Below are 21,055 nucleotides of genomic sequence, written 5' to 3'. Positions count from 1 at the left end.
ACAATATGGAAAAACACAGAATGTGTATTGTATGATTTGGCATTATACATTTCATATATCAATTGTTTTTCATATTTATATGATCATGTGATTAGATTATTTAATGTTGTTGTTCGTTTATATTTTATGTTAAATAGAAAACAAAAAATGTTTAAATATTTTAAATTTTCCAATTTTTGCAAATTTTTCCCAATGTTATGACCTTCAGCGATGTATTGCCGGTACAGATGTTAGCGACAATGATTTCAAGTGACTCGCATTCAGACGAAGAAATTGTCATTGCATTAGATGAAAATATATACAGTCATTCGGCATATAATAATTTTTAATGTGTTGTACCATAAAGACGTGACTAGAATAAACCAGGATTTCACATTACCCTGGTTTGTTATTCTGCTTACAACCACAGTTTTCTCTCAAGGCACTAATTTTAAGGTCAAAACATTCATAGTTTTGAAGGTTGTGGGTACCAACCCCAAGGATCATTTGAGATATATTCGGTCACCTGCTTCACACTCAAGTAGTTTTCAAGACCCCTGTGCAATACAACAATAAACATGCAATGAGATATCTCCACCCAAGCCAGCACATGAACTGTTGCAGTCAGTGTGATGGTAAATTTAACAATCAAAGTAAAATTGACGATGAGAATGAAACCATATCGAACATGCATAGATAACAAGATCTCACCATTTCCCCAGTTCTCTACCAAAGCCACTGCGTTTATTCCCTCCCCATGGTGCCTGGCAGAAGGTTGGCTGCGCACAATTAACCCATACAATGCCTGCCTGCAAATGCTGCAAGCAAAACACAAAAAGGAAATTGTTAGCATTTTACACATGGGTAGACTTCAGTCCATTTTAATAGTGACAGATTCCAGACAGATGACTCATATCACACAAACTTGTATAGTCAACGTCAATTAAACTACTTTTATTTCACCATTCCATCTAAATGCAATGTTTTTAAATTACAGACCTGACAATGGATATAAACAAAACAAATGGCATCCTTCTAAACAACAATCAGGTTGTCATCTTCAATCAGCCTTTATACTCATTTTTGTCCCCAAGTTCATCTTAATAACATCTTTGGTGGCCAATGGGCCAATCGTCCGCTGGAGAGGTAAAATATTGAGTTTCAGGCTGTAGACCACGGTTCAGTTCTGGCTGAGTTCTAAGGGTAATAGATTGAGTTTCAAGCTGTCAACTACGCTTCAGTTTGGCTGAATTCTAAGGCCTACCCCACCTAAGAGATCAGCAGGCGATGAGGCGAGGGGTACACGGACAAAAAGGGATGTGGCAACTGGTCAGATGCAAGTACCAGGCAGCGTTGCCAAACTCCTCCAAGTGTGAGTTGACTCCCAAATCTGATTCTGCTGTGTGAGGAAACTGAGCTGACTTAGCTCGATTCCAATTCTGACATTGTTTGTCTCACTTGTATGTCTGTTTGTAAAAGAGACACACACATAAAACACTCATTTGACCCAATTTCACATACTCAAAATAGAAATAAAAATTTTGTCTTCAGGTGGAAGATCTAAATCTAGAGGAAAATTCAAATCTCTAGGAAACTTTGCAAGGTATGTTATGTCGAAGAATGTAACTAGTGTGGGTCTTCATAATTGTATGTGAGTAATGATGAAATGTATTTGTCAAAAGAAAGAAAGAAAATTATTATAAAAGAAATTGACTTATTAAAGCATGGGTTTCATGCTTGGATGAATTGTTTATAGGTCAAAAGCCTCCATTGTAGGCTTCTAGGGTTTATGTCAAGTATCTTTGTCCATGTCAAAATGTAATAGGCCCTTCTTGGGCTTCATTTGTCAAAAGATAAATTTATTTTAATATTAAGTAGGTCAATTAGGCCGCCTCCACCAAGTCGGCCTCAGGAAAGACAAGTCGGCCTCATCAAGGGAATTTGACCTTAGACAAACACTATATAAAGGAAGCAATTCCACTCATTTGGAGGACACTTTCTCAACAAGTTCGATCCACAGTTGTTGGAGGCAGAAAAAAATAGCGAAGTTGCTGGAGAAGGATTGAAGATGCTAGAAGGCCAAAGTCGGGTTCTTGGGCAATCTATCTCTCACACATCCGGAGTTTTTGGATTGTAGCTAGACCGAAATTCTGAAGTTGCGGGGGTCAAAGTTCTGGGTAGTAGCTAGGCCGAAATTCTGAAGTTGTTGGGGGTCGAAGTTCTGAGTTGTTGCTAAGTTGTAGCAGCTGGACAAGAAGAGACACTGAAGTTTGTTGAATCATATTGGAAGGCTGCCTGGATGGAAGAGGAAAGTCTTTTGGGTCTAAGGTCTTGGTCTATCTCAATTTGATTTACAAGTGGAAGAGTTTGACTTGGTTTCCCCTTATAGAGGGGTTTTAGCCATCGTTGAGTGCCTACATCTAGTGTCATTGATTTTCGTGTTTTGTTTTGATGATTGCTTGATAAAAGAAGAACATAAGAAAGTTAATAAGAACACAAAGATATCACACAAGTAATTTTTGTTTTCCCATGGAAAAATTTGTAATTTCATTAGTGGAAGAAATTACATTTTGTAGATGCATATGCATATTCCGATATTTCTATCGACATAAAACAGATCCAAAGAAACATCAAAACCTACTACCAATGACTCATCGGGGTAGTAGCCCCAGCAGAGTCAGGGAGGAGTCCAAAAATAAACCAAACAGCAATGTAAATATTATCTTGGTCCACGCAGGGAGATAATACCAAAAATATGTGCAGTGCCAATCATAATGGCCGCATAACAGTTCATAAACAACAAAATAAATATGTACAATATCTGAAAAACTGTCCAAAAATTAGACCAATATGTCCATAAAGGGTCTGTGATAGTACTGGTAGCTTTCTCCATCAATCTGTTCATTGATCAGCCAGATGCCCTGCTCCCGGTTCACGCCTTCTTTGGAAAGACGATCAGCCTCCGCGTTTTGCTCCCCGAAGAATAGGAATCTCTCGAGGTCGTCGCTGCAGTGCCAGGAACAGGTGGAGGGGGACGGTGAGGCGGCCGACCACGCTTCCTCGGAGTGTTCTAGGCTAGTTCCGCAGATCGCAAACCAGGGCTCGATAATGTGCCTATTCCCCCAGAGTGTGGAGTAGAAATCCTATGAAAATCCTCAGAGGCACGAGGCAATTCCTCTCTAGCTGGGTCTCCATGTGACAGAGCATCCTGTTCCTGTGGAACCTGGGGAAAATTCCTCGCTGATTTCCTGCTATTCCATTTGTTCAGTGGGCAATCTTTGAAAAGGTGCCCCACCTTGTGGCAGTGCCTACATCTGAAAGGTACCCCCTCATAGTCCAGCATTTGCCTCCTCGTCGCATCCCTCCATTGAATGTTGATATACTCCGGAAGCCCTCCCGAGAGGTCCATGTGTACTAAGATTCTGGCATAAGCCATTCTTCCTGTCGAGATATAAGATTCATCATGTGTAAGGTACGAACCCATGGCGTCCCCAATCTGTCTGAATATCTGCTCAGTCCAGAAGTGACAGGGAAGACCTAGGAGACATACCCAAACCGGTCCAGCCCCCACCTTTTCAGTCTCTAGATCAAACATCGGAGTCCACCTTCGAAGGAGGACTGGTGCTTGATCAATGTGCCAAATTGTAGTGAGGACCCAATTGGTTTGGGCAATGCTTTTGAAGCGCAGGGCAAACCAACCCCTCACAAAGGTTTGCACACGAGGGGGTTCCGACAGATGGTGTCCCCAGACCTCCATCGTCCACTTTTGTAGCCGCTCCACGCTGTAGTGTCTGCCTCTAACACGTCCAACCAGAACCTTTTTTGCCGAGTCCATTGCCTCACTGAAAGGAGTGTCTTCGGCTAATTTTAAGAAGATTTCATTGTTGCTCAGAGGGAGGCGCTTTTTCCTTTTTGTAGTCCCTGTTTGTTTGTTGATCAAGTCTGCCGCCGCCCTATCCTCCGGACCATCCACAAGTGCAGCCTTGTCCTTCCCTGTCAATGGTCCTTTTGCCTTTAGATTGTCGAAGTACCCTGTGATAATGCCTATTTCCGTGAAGTTGCCCTGTGGAGGGTTTCCCGAGTCTTGAGGAGCTGAAAGGACCGACGCCCTACTATCCGGTGCATGAGGAAACCCTATCGAGGGTTTATCCGACTCAATCCCCACAGGATACAAACCTAAGCCCGACCCAAGGGCCTGTGTGTCTGGCGCACTCCCACAAAAAACCTCCAATAAGGGTTCCTTGAGAGGTTGAGGGCCAATGTATTCCCGAATGGCCGTTGCTTCTGGTGCAATCGAGATAGAGGGTATATGCTGCCGAGAGAGTGAGGGTAGGGCATCAACCTCTGTAGCCAGTTCATGCTCAAATGTTAAATAATCATCCACTGTTGACACAGTCTGGGGCCATATTGACAGATGTTCTGTAGAACCCATGGAAAAAACATCTTTTGCCTCCATAACTGTCGAGAAACCGAGCTGACAGTTGCCTGAAGGAATGTCGGTGGGGGACCAAAACCATCTAGGGGTAAACAAATAAACTAAACCGTCCAAAACCACAAACAGCTAAGGTATGACTTAAACAAGCCGCGAAAGAACCTAAAGCCTCTCAGGTGTAAACCATGCTGACAGACTCCGCGATAAGGAAGCCTGAAGTTCCGGGTCTCTAAAAAATTGTCCGCCAAAACAACCCGTTAACTATTACATCGTTTTATGAGATAGGTGAAGACCCACCCCAGTGCACCCATGAAATAACACAGTTACGGAAAAAACTGTCCAACCATGACTGTCGACTGAGGATTTTACCCTGCACTAAATCCTAGTTCCGCCATGATCGCCTTCGAGCTCCCCTCGCATTTTCTCCCTCATATCACACAAGTAATTATCAACATAACAAAATCTGTGTCTTTTTCGATTTTCTAACATGTTAAAGATACAAAAAAGAAGGGCATTACAAAAGAGTGAGAACTTAAAATTGTCAAGAAAAGAAAGGGATATGATGATGCTCCTACAAAAAAAAAAACTCTTTAGATGTAGATGTTTATTTGATTTCTTCAAGTACACACGTAAGATCATAAGGAATGGTTGGTGAATTTGCGAGTATGAAAATATGATGGTGGTGTCTCTCTCATGTATGCTTTTCTTTTCATGTTCCTTGCTATTCCGCTACATTGTTGATGTTAACGTTCTCTCTATATAATTTCTTATGATGATATGGGGTGAATGTAATGTGAAAATTGTTGAAAAAATTTAAAAATGCAATTATCTTCAACAGAGAACCATCTAGCCCTAAAAGTAACAAAATTTTCTACTGAATGAAGTCACATTGATGCTTTATAAGCATCCTAATCACAAGAGTTGTCACGTCAACTAATCAGTTTATCCACTTCACATTGAACAAGGAGAACATTATGCCTACATTTCCAGAATCTCAGTGACAATGCAACTTGAACTCAAAATCAAAGTCATCCTTGAAACTGCAATCCAAGAAGTTTTGTCCAAGAACCTAGGGATGGATCGGTTCATTTGCAATGGAACAATATTCTTTAAAGCTTCAAAGATGTTTTCTTTGGATTTCTTCAACTGTTCAAGGATGACGCATCTTGAGGAGGGGTCACATGTAACATACCTATACTAAATAATATGTTGTAAAATCCCCAATTTTGTGAGATTGAGAATTTTGCACAATTTCGGTGATATTAATTAAAAATGGAAAATATTATTTTGAAGAAAGGTGACATTATTTTATTGGAGATTGGCTGTAAATTATTAATTTATTAAAATGAAGGAAAAAAATCACTTAATGGAAAATGGCCCCCACCAATAAAATAATAATTAAAATGGGAGTCTAGAAGCATGGGGAGAAATTATAAAAGGAAGGACTCATTTGTTGATCATCTTTTTGACTATTACACTTCACATTACAACTTCTCTTCAAGTTGTTTAGCACAAGAAGAGAAGTGGTGTTTAGCACAAGAGTTCCAAGCAGAATTCCACCCTGATTTCGGAGAACTTCGATTGTCTCCCTAGTGAGACAAATTTGGGGAGCTCAATTTAGAGTTTCCATTGGGCATATTTGCAGGTTATTACATATAGGGTGTGTTTCTTCCATGGCCCAAAAGTGGTTGGAATTACTTGCGGATAGATCAGTTACAAAAGGAGCAAAACATCGGAGGATTCACAGATGTTTTCCATTACTTTATTTGGAGATTTTGTGGTGATTAGTAACACTATGTTTGAGGGAATTCTTGGGGCCGAAATTTTGCATTTTTGGAAGTGCGTAGGGGTCACCAAGAAGGCTTGTGTAGGGGTTGGAGGAATAGAGGCTGAGGAGAGATAAGGATTAGAGATTGGAGGTCTAGCTCAAGCGAGAATTTAGCTAGAGTTGGGAGAGATTTATAGTGGTGTGTTTGGGTTTAATTCAACAATATCAAGACTGTGGGGCGCTTTCTAGCCAAATTGGGCAATTTGCAGTTGTTGGGGGTCACCGGGGGTCGATGGATTCAACTCAAACCCTTTCTGGGTTTTTGTGAGTTTATTAAGAAGAGTCTCCAGCGAATTTTACAGAATCTTTCAGGCGATATTCGGGCTTGAAATCTTCATTCTTATAGCAGGGCGAATTGTTAGTCAACTGAGGAATTTGCATCACTTTGTGGGTTCAATTTTGGCTTGGAGATAGGCCAAACCTTTTCTGGGTATTTTTGGGTTTGAGGAGAGGAGTTCGTGGTTGCAATTTCGAAGCATTCTGAGCATTATTGAGCAGCCTATAACAGATTTTCTAGGCAGTGTGCATTATCAGTTTGGAGCCATTTCAATTGTTGGGTCACTAAGATTTCACCTGGGGTTTGCATCACTTGCATAGCAAACTCAAGTTCCATTGTTCTTACTCATGATGTACTCAGATTCCCATCAATTAATAAAATGGCTCAGTTATTTTGCTTATTTTCTATGGTGTTCTGATTTGAGTGCTTGGACTTTAATTTTAATTGTTGTTCCTAGTTTATGTTTTTGGTATTCACTGTTATTTCCCAATTAGGAATATTACAATGGTATCAAAGCATGATCTTGGCCAGTTGTGGGGTAGCCAACAAAATCATGGAAGATTTGGGCATGTATGCACAGTGAAAGCGAAACCATAGACAAACCCATGGCTCAAGGAAGATTCAATATGCAGGAGTTCTAGGGTGGAATCTGCTGGAACAATGAGAGGTTGAACTAGTTGGGGAAGGTGACGGACCAAATCCACCATCATCCTTACAACAGAGATAGTAAAGGTGCGCAAGCCATGGGGGTGCAACCATCTACACTGTGTGGGAAAAGTCAATAGAATCAAGGCACCAGATCTCCTCAAAAGGAGTAGATAAGACAGAGACAGTTAGAGGGTAAGACCAGGAGGTGCTTTTGCTAGCGTAGACCTGGCTTTAGATATTAGGAGCTTGAGGAGGAGGTTGAGAATGAGGTTGTGAGCACACAAGAGTGTGAGAAGCGTGTCGATGTTTCAAGTGTGGTGCAGGAGTCACCCTTGTTGGAGATTCCTTTGGTAGCTCTGGTTGACACCCTAGTGGAGAGAGTAGAGCATACACTCAGAGGGCCATCTGTTGATGAGTTGTCATTCATTGTTGAGAGATACATTGATGAGGTGTCCAGGGCCATGTCCAAGTTTTCAAGTGATAGCAACCCACAACAGATTGATAAGGTGCCCAGAGACATGTCCAGAGACGAAGTGCCGACAGGCGCAAAATTATCCAGAGTCGTGATAAAGTTTCCAAAAGGTAGCTACCTATTGTTGATTGTTGAGGATGTTATGCATGATGAGCTATCTGTGGAGGGGCAGTTAGTGGCTCATGTTTAGCCCATGGTGGAGGAGGATGAGCAACCATCCTTGGATTCAGCCATTGATGAGGATGCAGTCAGGTGCATCGGTAGCAAGCAGAGTTGTCGTACTTTCAGACAGTGGTTCCCTTCAGGCATACATTTATGGGGCTTGCAACATTGTTGGGCTACCTCTGCATGTTTATGAGAGAGAGGTCGTGTTACCTAAGGAGATTACATGGATTGGCCAGACTAGTGAGATGAGGCGACACAAGTTGCACAAGATGGACGACTTGTTTTGCGTATGGGTATTCATGCATTTGATCCCTCTCGTGGTTGGATGGTGAGAGATATTGAGTTGGTAACTAGTGGAGTTGGCTACGAGGTTAGATGCATCCATGGCCACATTTCTACAAAGGTTATGGATTACTAGGGGGCTCGAGGGCTAGACTATTGTTGGCATCTAGGTGGGATTCTCCATCACACCGTGGAGTCAGTAGGTGATAGTAGTAGCTGCGTGATGGACTCGGTGGTTGGGTGCACACACCTTTTCATATCCCCTTCAGAGTTCTTGACAACACTAGTGACAAGATGGATTGACAGGGGAGCAGACAAATTTCATGAGTTGTCATGGCATGTTGGGCATACATGGGATTGTTGGATGATTAGCCCCTCACAGCACTAGTGCCAGGATGGATTGACAGGGGAGAAAACAAATTCCATGTGTTTTCATTGTAGGATGATTAGCCTACTCTAGCAAGAGTTGGTAGGAGGAGGTGGCATCGACAGGTCACCAGACAGGGTATTCAATGTAGACAGTGCTCTCTCACTAGTATATTGGACACGAGCTACTGAGGATAGGCTCAGTAGTGTCATTCATGTTAGCATGTGAGGAGTTAGGTCGCTCAGGTCTATCTGAGAAGATCATGAGATATAGCTCACATTGTAGAGGGCTTATTAGCATAGTGGTAGATATGTTGGCACACGCGGAATGGCATATGATACAGGGTGGTACGACAGTAGGCAATGGTACCCAGTGGTGCACAAAGATATGCTGCAAAGTCTAGTGTTATGCAGAGAGATGTGCCCTAATGCATACAGACCCAATTTTAGACCCTAGCATCCAGTGTTGTATAGGGGTATGTGGTGATGAGCAGTGGCCTGTAGAGGAGCATGGAGATGCATGGTTGTTTGTTGCAGCGTGTTGGTTTACGTTGTGGAGTAGGAGCGACTCACATCGCATTGAGTACACGCGGGGAGTGTCAGGTACAGTGACACAGGTAGGATATGAGATGGTACAGGATGGTACAACAGTAGCATGGGGTATCTAGTGGTGTATAGGGATAGGCCGCAGGGTACAGTGGCATGCTGAGGAGTACAGGGATACTCAGTGGTATGCAGGGGCGTATGGTGATGCACAACAAGGTGTTGGAGTGTTGCCTCCAAGGAGAGTTATGGACGGGAACCCCAACCACACCTTTGGGTGTAGTTCACCCAAGATCGATGAGGACGTAGATGAGCGACATTTAATGGAATCCATGAGGACTTGCACGCCTATCCCTCTTCTACATCGCTTGCAAGCACATATGATTTGGTTGTTGTCCTTTGACACTCTGGGCATGAGCAACAGGGTGCGGGGAGCTCACCTGAGATATTTGGATGCAACTTAATGCACCAGGGGAGAGACTTCTCAACGGTGGCATTGGGTTAAGGCACGAGCTGACAGGTACAAGTTTGGGGAGTGCATGGTTTGTTGCGAAGGTAGCGTATGTTCCACCCTTGAGTTCACACTTAAGGGGATGCATGACACATTTTGGGCGAGGCACTCTGAGGTGTCATAGGAGCATATACAACAGGTGGTTGACCTCTCTTACGAGCAGATGTTTAATCTCCGGGAAATATCAAGGTGCGCTTCCAGGAGACAAGATAGCAGATCCCACGGTGTGGTATGGCGGGCCCACGGAAGCTTTGTATGCACTAGATTGATTCATGACGTATGGGGTCTACGTATCAATTGCATGTAGGGAGCAGAGATGTAGGGCAGATGGATTCCAATAGTCATCAGGACTACGCCGCAACAGATTTTGTTATGGGATTCAAAGATTCAGATGACTAATAGGACACTCCATTTTGTGAGGTGCAGGTGCCAGGACCATAGCAGAGGATGGTATAGCTCACTTTGGGGTTGACACATGGGGGATCATTGAGGGCCTCCATTGTATGGTGAGGCAGGGTTTCCAGTTGCAGCGCAGGATCAGGATTAGCCATGGATGGGTAGATATTAACATCCTAGAGATACCTGGGCAGGATGAGCTTGGCCTTCATCGATATTTCACGATCAAGTTTCAGGAGAGGAGGATACAGTGTGCGCACGATGGGTAGTCTGTTAGAGTCAGAGTGGTGCAGTGACAGCATGGTGGCACTCTTTTGAGACTAGCATGGGACCTGGGCATCAGAGCACTTGAAAGCTCAACGACCTTTAGGGATGAGTTGGCTGCTACAGGGGGAGATCACTCAAATCTTCCATTGGGCTTTAGTGACTCACTGATGGCGTGGGAGACTTCATCAACATGGCAGGTTGGTCAGCAAGAGGATATCAGGAGGAGCTCATGCGGAAGAGACTTCGTCCCCACAGAGATTGGGTTGTATCTTCAGGAGTTTACTCTCGGTGTGCATGAGGTGGACTACTTGGTAGGGCGACTTCATGGGGAGTTGGACAAAGTCATACATAATCATGATGCCCTACTTATTAATAGTATGCAGAGGGCTTCTAGAGCTTATACCTGGTTGGACAAAGGGTGGAGCGAATGGTGCTTCACGTTGATCAGGATGGCTTGGGATCTTGGTATTGAGGGATTCCGTAATGACAGGATAGTGCATGGGACAAGGATGACTTAGTGGCACATTTGGGATCATGGTTTGTTTGCAGTGATCATTTGGGCCAACAAATAGTGGAGGCACTTGTTTAGTCATTGCTTGAGGACAAGAAAAAATTTTCGTCGAGGACTATAATATCCCAGATTTTGTGAGCTTGGGAAATTTTCCCAATTTTGGTAATATTAATTAGAAGGGGCAAATATTATTTTGGAGAAAGGTGACAAGTATTATTTTGTTGGAGATTGGCGGAAAATTATTAATTTATTAAAATGAAAGAAAAAATCACTTAGTGGAAAATGGCCCCACCAATAAAATAATTATTAGTAGGGGATTCTAGAAGCATGGGGAGAAATTATAAAAGGAAGGCCTCATTTGTTGATCATCTTTTTTACTATTACACTTCACATTACATCTTCTCATGGAGTTGTTTAGCACAAGAAGAGAAATGTTGTCTAGCATAGGTGTTCCAAGTAGAATTCCACCCTCATTTCAGAGAACTTCAAATGTCTCCCCAGTGAGGCAAATTTGGGGAGCTCGATTCAGAGTTTCCATTGGGCATATTTCCAGGTTATTACAGCGAATGTGTGTTTCTTCTAGGGCCTAGAAGTGGTTTGAAGTACTTGCGGCAAGATCAATTATGAAGGAGCAAAACATCGGAGGATTTGCAAGTGTTTTCCATTATTTTATCTGGAGATTTTGTGGTGATTAGTAGGGTTGAGTTTGAGGGAATTCTTGGAGCCAAAATTCTACATTTCAGGAAGTGTGCAGGGGTCACCGAGTAGGCTTGCACAGGGGCTGGAGGAATAGAGGTTGAGAAGAGATAAGGGTCGGAGATTAGAGGTATACCTCAAGGGAGAATTTAGCCAGAGTTGGGAAAGATTTTCAGTGCTGTGTTTGGGTTTTGATTCAGCAGTATCAAGACTATGGGGTGTTTTCTAGCCAAATTGGCAATTTGCACTTGTTGGGGGTCACTGGGGATTGATGGAATCAACCAAAACGCTTTCTGGGTTTCTGTGATTTATTGACAAGAGTCTCCAACTAATTTTAAAGATTTTTTCGAGCAACATTCGGGCTTGAAATCCTGATTTGTATAGCAGGGCGAATTGCTAGTTAGCTAGGGAATTTGCATCACTTTGTGGGTTCGATTTTAGCTTGGAGATAGGCCAAACCTTTTCTAGCTATTTTCCGGTTTGAGGAGAGGAGTTCGTGCCTGCAATTTCAAAGCATTGTGGCCATTATTTTGAGCAGACTTCCAGTTCCATTTGGCAGCCTATAGCAGATTTTCTAGGCAGCTTGCATTATCAGTTTGGAGCCATTTCAGTTGTTGGGTCGGCGAGATCTCACTTGGGGTTTGCATAGTTTGCATAGCAAGCCCAAGTTCCATTGTTCTTACTCATTATGTACTCAGATTCTCATTGATTAACAAAATCGTTCAGTTATTCTGCTTAATTTCTATGGTGTTCTGATTTGCGTGCTTGGACTTTAATTTCAATTGTTGTTCTTAATTCATGTTTTTGGTATTTACTGTTATTTTCCAATTAAGAATATTACATATGCAATATAAATAAAACCTAGTTATGTCATTAAATCCTATAGGTCACCACCATTTGCTGTGGACCCATCTCTTCAAACACTGTATAAAGGCATCACACTGCTCAATCATATCATGCATCCTATACATCTATAGTATATACATTGCCCTTGTGGAATATTTCAGACTTCATGTTTTTTTGCGATGGCTTTGCATAATGACCGTCAGATCTGTTACACTAAACAAGATCTATAACAAACTAGAGCTGATGTCTGATCCTGATAATTGAAATGTGTATGAAGGCATATATTAATGTTTTAACTGTTGCTACCATAAAGTTGTACTCTATGTGCATCAGCTTCAATTTTACAATTTATTTTGCTCAAGGATGAGGCTCTACATACTTTGCTGGATTCATGAAAAATAAATTTACTATTAATGTATTTACCCTGTATCACAAGTTACAACTCAAAAACTATTCCAATAGGCATACCTTGAACTGATTCACAGCCACATCCAGTTAATATCCTTGAAAGTTAGGGAATTACCTCAGAAACACGGTTACGCAAGTCAGCATTATTGGAAAGCACTGCACCAGCCAGGGCATACCTGGAAACAAAGGAGAGCCCAAAAATAATTCACATCACTATTTCCATCTTCAGATAGTATACACCACATAACTAAGACTCTTAGCTTGTATCTGCTTCTTGACATCTTTGTCCAGGCTCTACCATTTCTCTTAAATTTGCAAAATAATCATAGAGGATATTAGAGCAACACACCAACAGAAAACCAAGAGCATAATAAGATGGAAAGCATACTGTGAGTCATTTGCAAGTTCGATTGCTTCTTCTTCAGTTTTAAAAGTCATAACAGCCAACACTGGCCCAAATACCTCCTCCCTCCATATTTGCATTGATGGATTCACATTTCCTATAATCGTTGGTTCAATAAAATATCCTTTTTTCAGATGCTGAAAAATGAATTCACCTTTTGGTAGTCAGTCCCTGGGTTGGATAGATAATCACAGGAAAATAAATTTAACGGAATAATAGTACTTACTTTTGGACGCTGTCCACCACAAAGGATGGTGGCACCTTCCTCTTTGGCCACAGAGATGAAATTTAAGACTTTTTTGTACTGGAGACCACAATAAAATGATTTTAGTCTAATGGACTATGTATCAATGCTCTTATTCCTTCAGAGTGCCCTATTGATAGTTACCCTTTCTTTGTGCAATAAAACAGATCTTCGCAATTTCATATGAACAAAGCAAAAGATTCACAAATGCTGCTTGCACCATTTTAATATGTGAGGAAATACATCATATAAAAATTCAAGCAAAATTAAAACTTGTGTATGCTAGATACCTAAAGTTATATGAAATTAAAAGGATGACATGTAAAAACCACTATCAGAAACAAATGCACATTGCCCGAAAACCTAAACCCAGAGCCCAATTGTGATTTACCACATTCACTGCTGACATTAAAAACCTTCACATCAGAATTCATTTTTCTCGTATATATTTATCCTCTCCTAAAAATCGTTAAGTAAAAAGAAACCTTGACAATCCCAAGGAAAAATAGAAATTGAGAGTATAGCCTGGCATTTAGAGACAAAAAGAGCCATAGATAAAAGCGATCACAGCTGCTCTAGCATAAAATGTTGGAAAAACCAATGCACAGAATCTGACATCATTCAGAGATTTCAAAAATCTCTACAATTGTCATATAACAGACTTCCAAAAGAGTCACAGGAACTGCACAGAATCATTATTTTTCATGTCTAAGAATTTCCATTGTGAACTAATTCAAATTCACTACTACCACAGAATCTAATTGTCAGAGAGACTGCACAGTTCTATTAACATGAAGAGATCTTTCCCACAGCAAGTTGTGTGGCTATATTCTGTGTGCATTATGTCAACGTACATTCTATACCAGGGGAATTTACATTAAGAAAACATGTATATCATACAAAAAAAAGAAGACATTAGGCTGTTCTTGAAGGAATCCATAGAGCGTCACAAGACACTGCAACATTTCAGCTGAAAAAAATGCTGATCCTCTGATGTTACACCATATCCATGCAAACAAAACATAAAAATTATAAAGCTAGGAGCTGCATATGATTACCTGACTTTCACTGACAACAGGTCCCAGTCTGCAACCTTTTTCAAAGGGATCAGAAATTTTTATACTTTTAGTCCAATTTACAAGTTTTTCAACGAACTCATCTGCAATACTTTCCTGCAAAACAAGTCAATTTCAGAGCCCAATGAACATCAAGTTATGTGCTTCTCAAACTTATTAATATATTAGACTAAACCCCTGATTATACAGTATCAGACCATGCACAAAATAATGAATTCCATTTATCCAAGCCAATACGCATGAGATGTTGAGATCAAAGTCATGGAGAAGTTCATGCATTAGTATTTACTCTACAACAATGCTAGATTAAAATTTTGATGCATTAATCTAACTGGTGAATGTTGTAATTATGCTTCTTTTGAATAGTCATGGGTGTGAACATAAGAAGTCTAATGTTTGTCCTAGGACTGAAATAATTGTGATATACCTATGATACAAGGATGTGTGTGGAAAATATGTTGTGCCCCTAGGCACAACCTATACCCTATAATGTTGATTTTGGGTAGCATCGGATGTGCTCTAACTCCGAAATTTTGTGGAGGGGCTAGAATACATAGGATCTCCAAGACCCAAAAACCATTTGGAGAAATTCCACCTGGATTGTGAGTTATTAAAATAATTAATATTGTTAATGGGGTTCCTAAGTCTAAACTTACGAAAATAAAAATATTAATGGGTATTAATAAAAATATGAGTGAGAAGCTTCTAAGAGACGAGGATCAAGTCTGTTATAATCTTAGCCGTTGATTAGGGACTTAATCTCGGCCATTGATTCATCAACAAGAAAAGTTTAAGAGGAGGCTTGAGGGTCAGTTGGAAATACACCAAGTTGATCAGTCAGTTCGATTTTTTGGGGCATGGTTTGCTAAGAAAATCGAACAAGTGATTTGAGTTGTAGTGAGAGGGGCAATAGCATAGATTTGGATCAAAAAGGAGTTTTGAGCCAAAGAGTATGTGGCAGAAAGGAAACAGTAGCATCAGAGAGGCAGCGCAGAGGCCTACGCAGCCTAGGAGGGGCTCACGCAAAGTTGACACAAGCCGAGAGGGTCTCTTGCAATGGCAGTGCAGGATATTCGTCAAAAGTCCAAGATTTTGCAAGAGAAGCAAAGTTCTGAGCCAGGAGGGTTGAACAACAGTCTTCCTCCAACAAATCGATCCAACAGAAGGGGTGACGCAATCTCCTAGAGGGAATACGTCGGCCCAATCAGTGATGGCGTTGGGATTTCGTAGTGTTTGCCAGAGTCAAGGACTCAGTGGATTAGTTGTGATTTGGAGAACGAGGTGAACCCTCGTATGTATTTCTTGCTGCAGAGATTTCTCTGAAAGGTTAGCCGGTGGGAGAGGCAACCTGTTGTACTCAGATTCTGCTTGCTTAATAATGCAAACCCTCTATCTGTTGCACCCATTTTCCCGCATTGGGTTTTTCAGGGGACGTGTTGTCCAAAAATAATAGTGTCCCTTGAGTGTTTGTCTAATCTATTGTTTCAGTTTATGATCTATATGTCAGTGTAGTCTGCAGTAGTGTTTTTCATCATTGTTTATAATTAAATAACTCGTTGAATGAAATAACAAGTAGGAGATGATAAACCAATGACTGCAGTAGGATTTCTGTTTGTATAGATTCAGAAATTTTCACATATATGGGATTCTAAAGTGTCAGGCCAGGCAGTAACTCCACAAAACAAATAATTGATTCGTCTATTATTCCATAGGTAGGTCATTGTTATATACAATAGGAGTGATTGTTCAATTCATCTCCCGATGACTGTTCACATCCCTGATTTATTTATTTACACAAAATTCCCCCAATCATGAAGATTAGGTGTCAACATTCCCCCCCTTAATCTGAAGGGGTGTTGGTGAGTCCAAGCATCATTCTGAATCGTTCAAGCTTTTCCCTTCCAAGTGCTTTAGTGAAGATGTCTGCAATTTGCTCATTTGTGGAACAATGACGGAGATGGATTGTTTTGGCCTCAACATGATGTCGAATCAGATGATATTTAGTATTGATATGCTTTGTTCGATCATGGAACTTTGGGTTCTTGGCCAACTTTATTGCAGAGGTGTTGTCAATCATGAGTGGATTTGATTGTACTTGTTTTACCTGCAAATCTTCAAGAATTTTCCTGAGCCACACAATTTCTTTCGTTGCTTCAGCTGCTGCCATGTATTCTGCTTCTGTTGTGGAATCTGCTGGAACTGATTGTTTGCGTGATCTCCAGGAGACAGCTCCTGATCCAATACTCATAGCATATCCTGAAGTAGATATCCTAGTTTCTTTGTCTCCATCGAAGTCTGAATCAGAGTATCCAATCAAGCTGAAGTCGTCCACCTGTGTATACTTGATTCCAAGGTCTTGAGTTCCCTTCAAGTACCTTAGAACTCTTTTTCCAGCAGACCAATGTCCCTCACAAGGCTTTTGCATAAACCTGGAGAGGATTCCAACAACAAATGAAATGTCTGGTCTGGTAGTAGTGAGATAGATGAGACTTCCTACAAGCTGTCTATACTTTGTTGCATCCTCAAATTCCTTTCCTTCAATAGATGTGAGCTTTAAGTTTTGTTCCATTGGAGTAGAAAGAGGATTGCACTCTGTCATGCCAAATCTGTTTAACAAATCTCCAATGTATTTCTTTTGAGAAAGAAATATGGATTTTGGATGTTGGGTTACTTCAATGCCAAGATAGTAATGAACATAGCCCAAATCAGTCATTTCAAAACTTTTCCCCAATTCCTTCTTTATGGATGCAATGTAGCTTTCATTGTTCCCTATCATTAAAAGGTCATCTACATATACCACAAGATATACAATTGTTTTGCCAACTTTCTTGACAAAATAAAGTTGCATCATCAAGATCAAAATGATTGAAGTTGAGTTTCAGAAGATGCTCAGTTAGTTTTTCATACCAGGCTCGCGATGCTTGTTTGAGGCCATACAAGGACTTCACAAGTTTGCATACTTTATGTTCATGTCCTTTTACAGCAAATCCTTTGAAGGAATTCAAGAAGGAGATGGCCAAGACGAACTAGATGAACCTTGATGGAGTCCAGGACCATATAGTCTCGCATATATCGGCCAAGAATATGGCCAAGGAGATGTGGGATGCTCTCGCACAACTATACCAAAATTCTTCCGAGGAGTTGAAGATGTTTTTGAAAGAAAAGTTGAGGAACATCAGGATGCATAAGGGTGAAGGCATTGATCCCCTTCTCACCAGAATTCAGGAAATTTGGGATCATCTTGAAGTCGTAGGAGAAGCGATACTCTACCTAGGTGGGACAGGATGTGGTCAAACCTTCAGCAAGAGGAGATGAGGCGTGCACTTGTGAAGACCTCTATTAGCGGCAGCAACAGTAAAGGTTTGAAAGGTGAGGAGGAAGAGAATGTGGCCCATGCATCTAAGGGTCCCATTCAGCATCCAAGTACACAGTGGGAGAAGAAAAAGGACCCATCTAAGGTCACGTGCTTCAAGTGTGGCAAGTTTGGCCACTACAATACTCAATGTCCTCAAAGGAAGAAGGACAAGCAAGAGAAGCAGGACCAAGTGACAGCATCTGCAAAGATAGACAACTTGTCCTCTAGTTTGGAGGAAGACTTTACAATTTTGCAGTTATACCTCCAGGAGTGAGGTGGGGCGATATGGAGTTAGCATCCCAAAGATGCGTAGAGGTTTGGGTAGGGTCCATTAAGGTGAGAATCAGGTGATGTTTCACCATGAATAATTACCTTGCTACAAGGGCCCACAGTATTCAGTAGCAGGAGGATCAGTGTCAGTTGATGCAGACAGATTCCAGAGTGATAGTTGCAGACTAGTTGCAATCAGGTGTTGAGGAGTGCAAAGCAGAGTTGACAGCAAAGCAAGAGGCTCAATAGTAGAGTCAAAAACAATGCAGATTCCTAGTGGACAGTGTAGAGACTAATAGAAGTCAGATGCTTAAGAGACAGATGCAGCACAGAGACATAGTTGATTCAGTATTTCAAATGCTTCTCAGTTGTACTAGTTGCAGCGGCAGCAGCAACAATTGTTAGGAAGTTGCAGTGTATATGCAAAGTTGGCAGCAATATCGCAGTGTCAACAGCAACATAGTTGCACCATCAAAGTTGCGCAGTGGTTGGTGGGTAGTGGCAGGCAGTGATAATGGCCAGACATCAGCAACGTGTATGGAAGATGATGTAGAAATAGGGTGTTGTAGCATAACGACACTAGAACACCTTCCTCGTTAAGAGAGAGTGTTAGTTTTTGTAGCAACGGATGGTGTTCTAGTCTCGACAGTTATTAGAGAGACTAAGAAACACTAGGATTCCATAACCCAGAAAAGGTTTCGGGCAAATCTACCTAGAAACGCCTTAATTAAGTTGATTAATTAGTAATTAAATTTTTCCCAAGTGTAACTTAGGGAAAATGATTAGTTTAATAGCAATTAAGTGAGGAAGGTGAGATTTCTCTAGAAACTCACACGCATCGACTAGGAAATAATCTCAGCCAATGATTAAGTTTTAATGTTGGCCATTGGAGTCCCAACTGGAAATTATAAGAACAGGTCGATGGGTATATGGAGGAATATACTTGAGATCGATTTCCTTGGGCAGTGCGATTTTCCAGAGAGAAGCAACATTCTACAGGAAGAGGTCGAGCAAAAGTGGCTACACAGACACAAAGAGGGGCAAAGGCAGTGAGTCTGAAGGAAGTTTTCCAATTTTGGAGGGTCAGAAAGAGGAGGCCAAAAATATTCTATAAGAGGCTGCGCAGAGGCAGTGTAGAGCCTCAAGTGAGCAGTTTGATTCAAATGAAGGGGAGGTCATCTTCAATTCCAGAGGTCAAGAAGATTTTCCGGAAGGCCGAAGAAGCGTTTTCCCGATCATCAAAAGACAAGACAGCTAGATTGGCAGTTGATTCAAGCAAAGCGTTTGAAACACAGTGTAGGGGTGACACAGAGCCTGCGCAAATGAGTTTGGACGGCTAGCTTTTCAGAGGTCAAACAATGTCAAGATTGCTCGAAGAGGGTAAAATCTCTCAAACATATTTTTACCAGTATTTCTCTTGGGTAGATTCCCTAGTTTAGCGACATTTATTGTACTCAGAATTTCTCATTGTTGCTTAATAATAAAAATCCTCAGCTGCTACACTGGTTTTCCCACAATGGCTATTTTCGGGGACGTTTGTCCAAAAATAAGGGTGTTATATTTTTGTGTGTGTGCGCCATTATTTTCTCAATTTCCAATTTATCTTCCACGGTTTTTTTATTTATGAAGATTGCAGTGTGATTAATTAGTTGTTGTTGTAGCAATAAACTGCTAAATTAATTTACAATTAGAAGAATTAATTCCAATTGCTGCAATAGAATTTTAGTAGTGAAATTTTCACATGTATCATAGAAAATTTGATCAGACAACGAAGTTCAGAAGTGGAAGAAGAAAATTCATTACTCAGAGGGAGCAGAAGGATGAATTTTCTGGGGTTGCACAATGCACTCCATGGATCCCCGAGGATGGTCAGAGATGCTCGATATTCTCCCATTGAACGAGGAAGATGCACCTGGTTCACCTTTGCCCAGTCGGCCCCACAGATGTCCCATGCACTTGGCAGTTGACCCAGGGCTTGTAGGATGATGTGGTATCCCCTACACCATCATCAGAGTCGTTGCAAACAATCTACAGGCATCTTCAACTCATTTGGACACCCATGAGGTTCTTATTGTGCCACCACACCCATTGGGAGAACCACAGGTTTACTGTTTGGAAAGCAAGGGGCCAACCCCTTATCCATCGCTTTTGAGGGTCCTAATCTTCATTATGGCACCCATGGAACTCATTAGGCCTCTTCGAGGGCCCTACGACATGCATAGATTATTATTTGACCTCTTAAGAGGCTTATTCTTTCATTTGTGAGCTAGTTTGGTGGGCTTGTCACCAAAAGTTAGATTATTAGAACATTATTTTATTTTTGGGGCTTATGTAGGCCAAGGAGGCTAATTTTAACTCCTCATTAGTTATAAATACAAGTGAGATAAGTTCATTTCCTCATCATCAATTTGGATTGGATCTCTTCTCTCTCTTGAGAATTTCACACTTTTTCTTAGTGGATGAATTGGAGCTTTATGGATGAATTTTGATGTGTGGATTTGGTCTATCTTATCTTGGAGCTTCTCTCTTGTCAAATTGTGGATGGTTGGATAGATTCTATTACATGTAAGTACAATATTTTAATGTTATTCTTGTTTTACTTTGTCATATACATTGTACTGGGATTTTTTCTATATTTAGGGCTAATTTTTGCATGCATCTACTGCTTAAATTGTGGAATTTTGTCTCTATATAGCATCTCTCAATGTATGGGCCATGTAATGTGAATGAAATCTCCTAGGGGTAATTCTATCAACGAATTTATCTTGATAAGCCATCACCTTTTGCACATCAAAGTATAAAAGCTGCAAGATTTGCTTCTCTTTGACCTAGAAGGCTAGCGAAGTGGTCTTGAGGCCTCCTTGACCAAGAACCAAAGATCTTCACTCATATTTATCATAGACTCCATTCTCCCAAGACTAAGGCACTAATCTACCAAGAGGTGGTCACCTAAAATCATACATTTTTCACCTTTTCCCAGGTCTAGCCAAGTTGGGTCACCTAAGGCATCATTTTCCTGGAAAACTATCCCTCCAAAAATTTTGATCTCCTAGCCTCCGTTTTGTAGCAGTTTTTCTAGA

General features: G+C 41.2%; 1 protein-coding gene across 3 annotated transcripts in view; it reads right to left on the bottom strand.

The window, feature by feature from the left end:
• Positions 1-259: 259 nt before the first annotated feature.
• The window catches only part of LOC149207665 (aminoaldehyde dehydrogenase ALDH10A9, peroxisomal-like), a 247,041-nt gene continuing 226,245 nt past the window's right edge, over positions 260-21,055 (bottom strand). For all 3 annotated transcript variants that reach the window (XM_089395820.1, XM_089395821.1, XM_089395823.1), the window contains 6 exons: positions 14,333-14,446; positions 13,257-13,334; positions 13,016-13,167; positions 12,743-12,803; positions 691-797; positions 260-536 (listed from right to left, as the gene is read on the bottom strand). In XM_089395820.1, the coding sequence (XP_089251946.1) occupies positions 446-536; positions 691-797; positions 12,743-12,803; positions 13,016-13,167; positions 13,257-13,334; positions 14,333-14,446 (603 nt within the window). In that variant the 3' untranslated portion in view covers positions 260-445. The remainder of the gene's footprint in view (positions 537-690; positions 798-12,742; positions 12,804-13,015; positions 13,168-13,256; positions 13,335-14,332; positions 14,447-21,055) is intronic.

Source organism: Pinus tabuliformis, chromosome 1_2 (genome assembly GCF_031772625.1).
Source record: "Pinus tabuliformis cultivar Carrire ecotype Pingquan chromosome 1_2, CPIR1, whole genome shotgun sequence".
Taxonomy (NCBI): domain Eukaryota; kingdom Viridiplantae; phylum Streptophyta; class Pinopsida; order Pinales; family Pinaceae; genus Pinus; species Pinus tabuliformis.
Note: the sequence above shows the minus strand (reverse complement) of the source record. Positions and strands in the feature narration are given on the sequence as shown.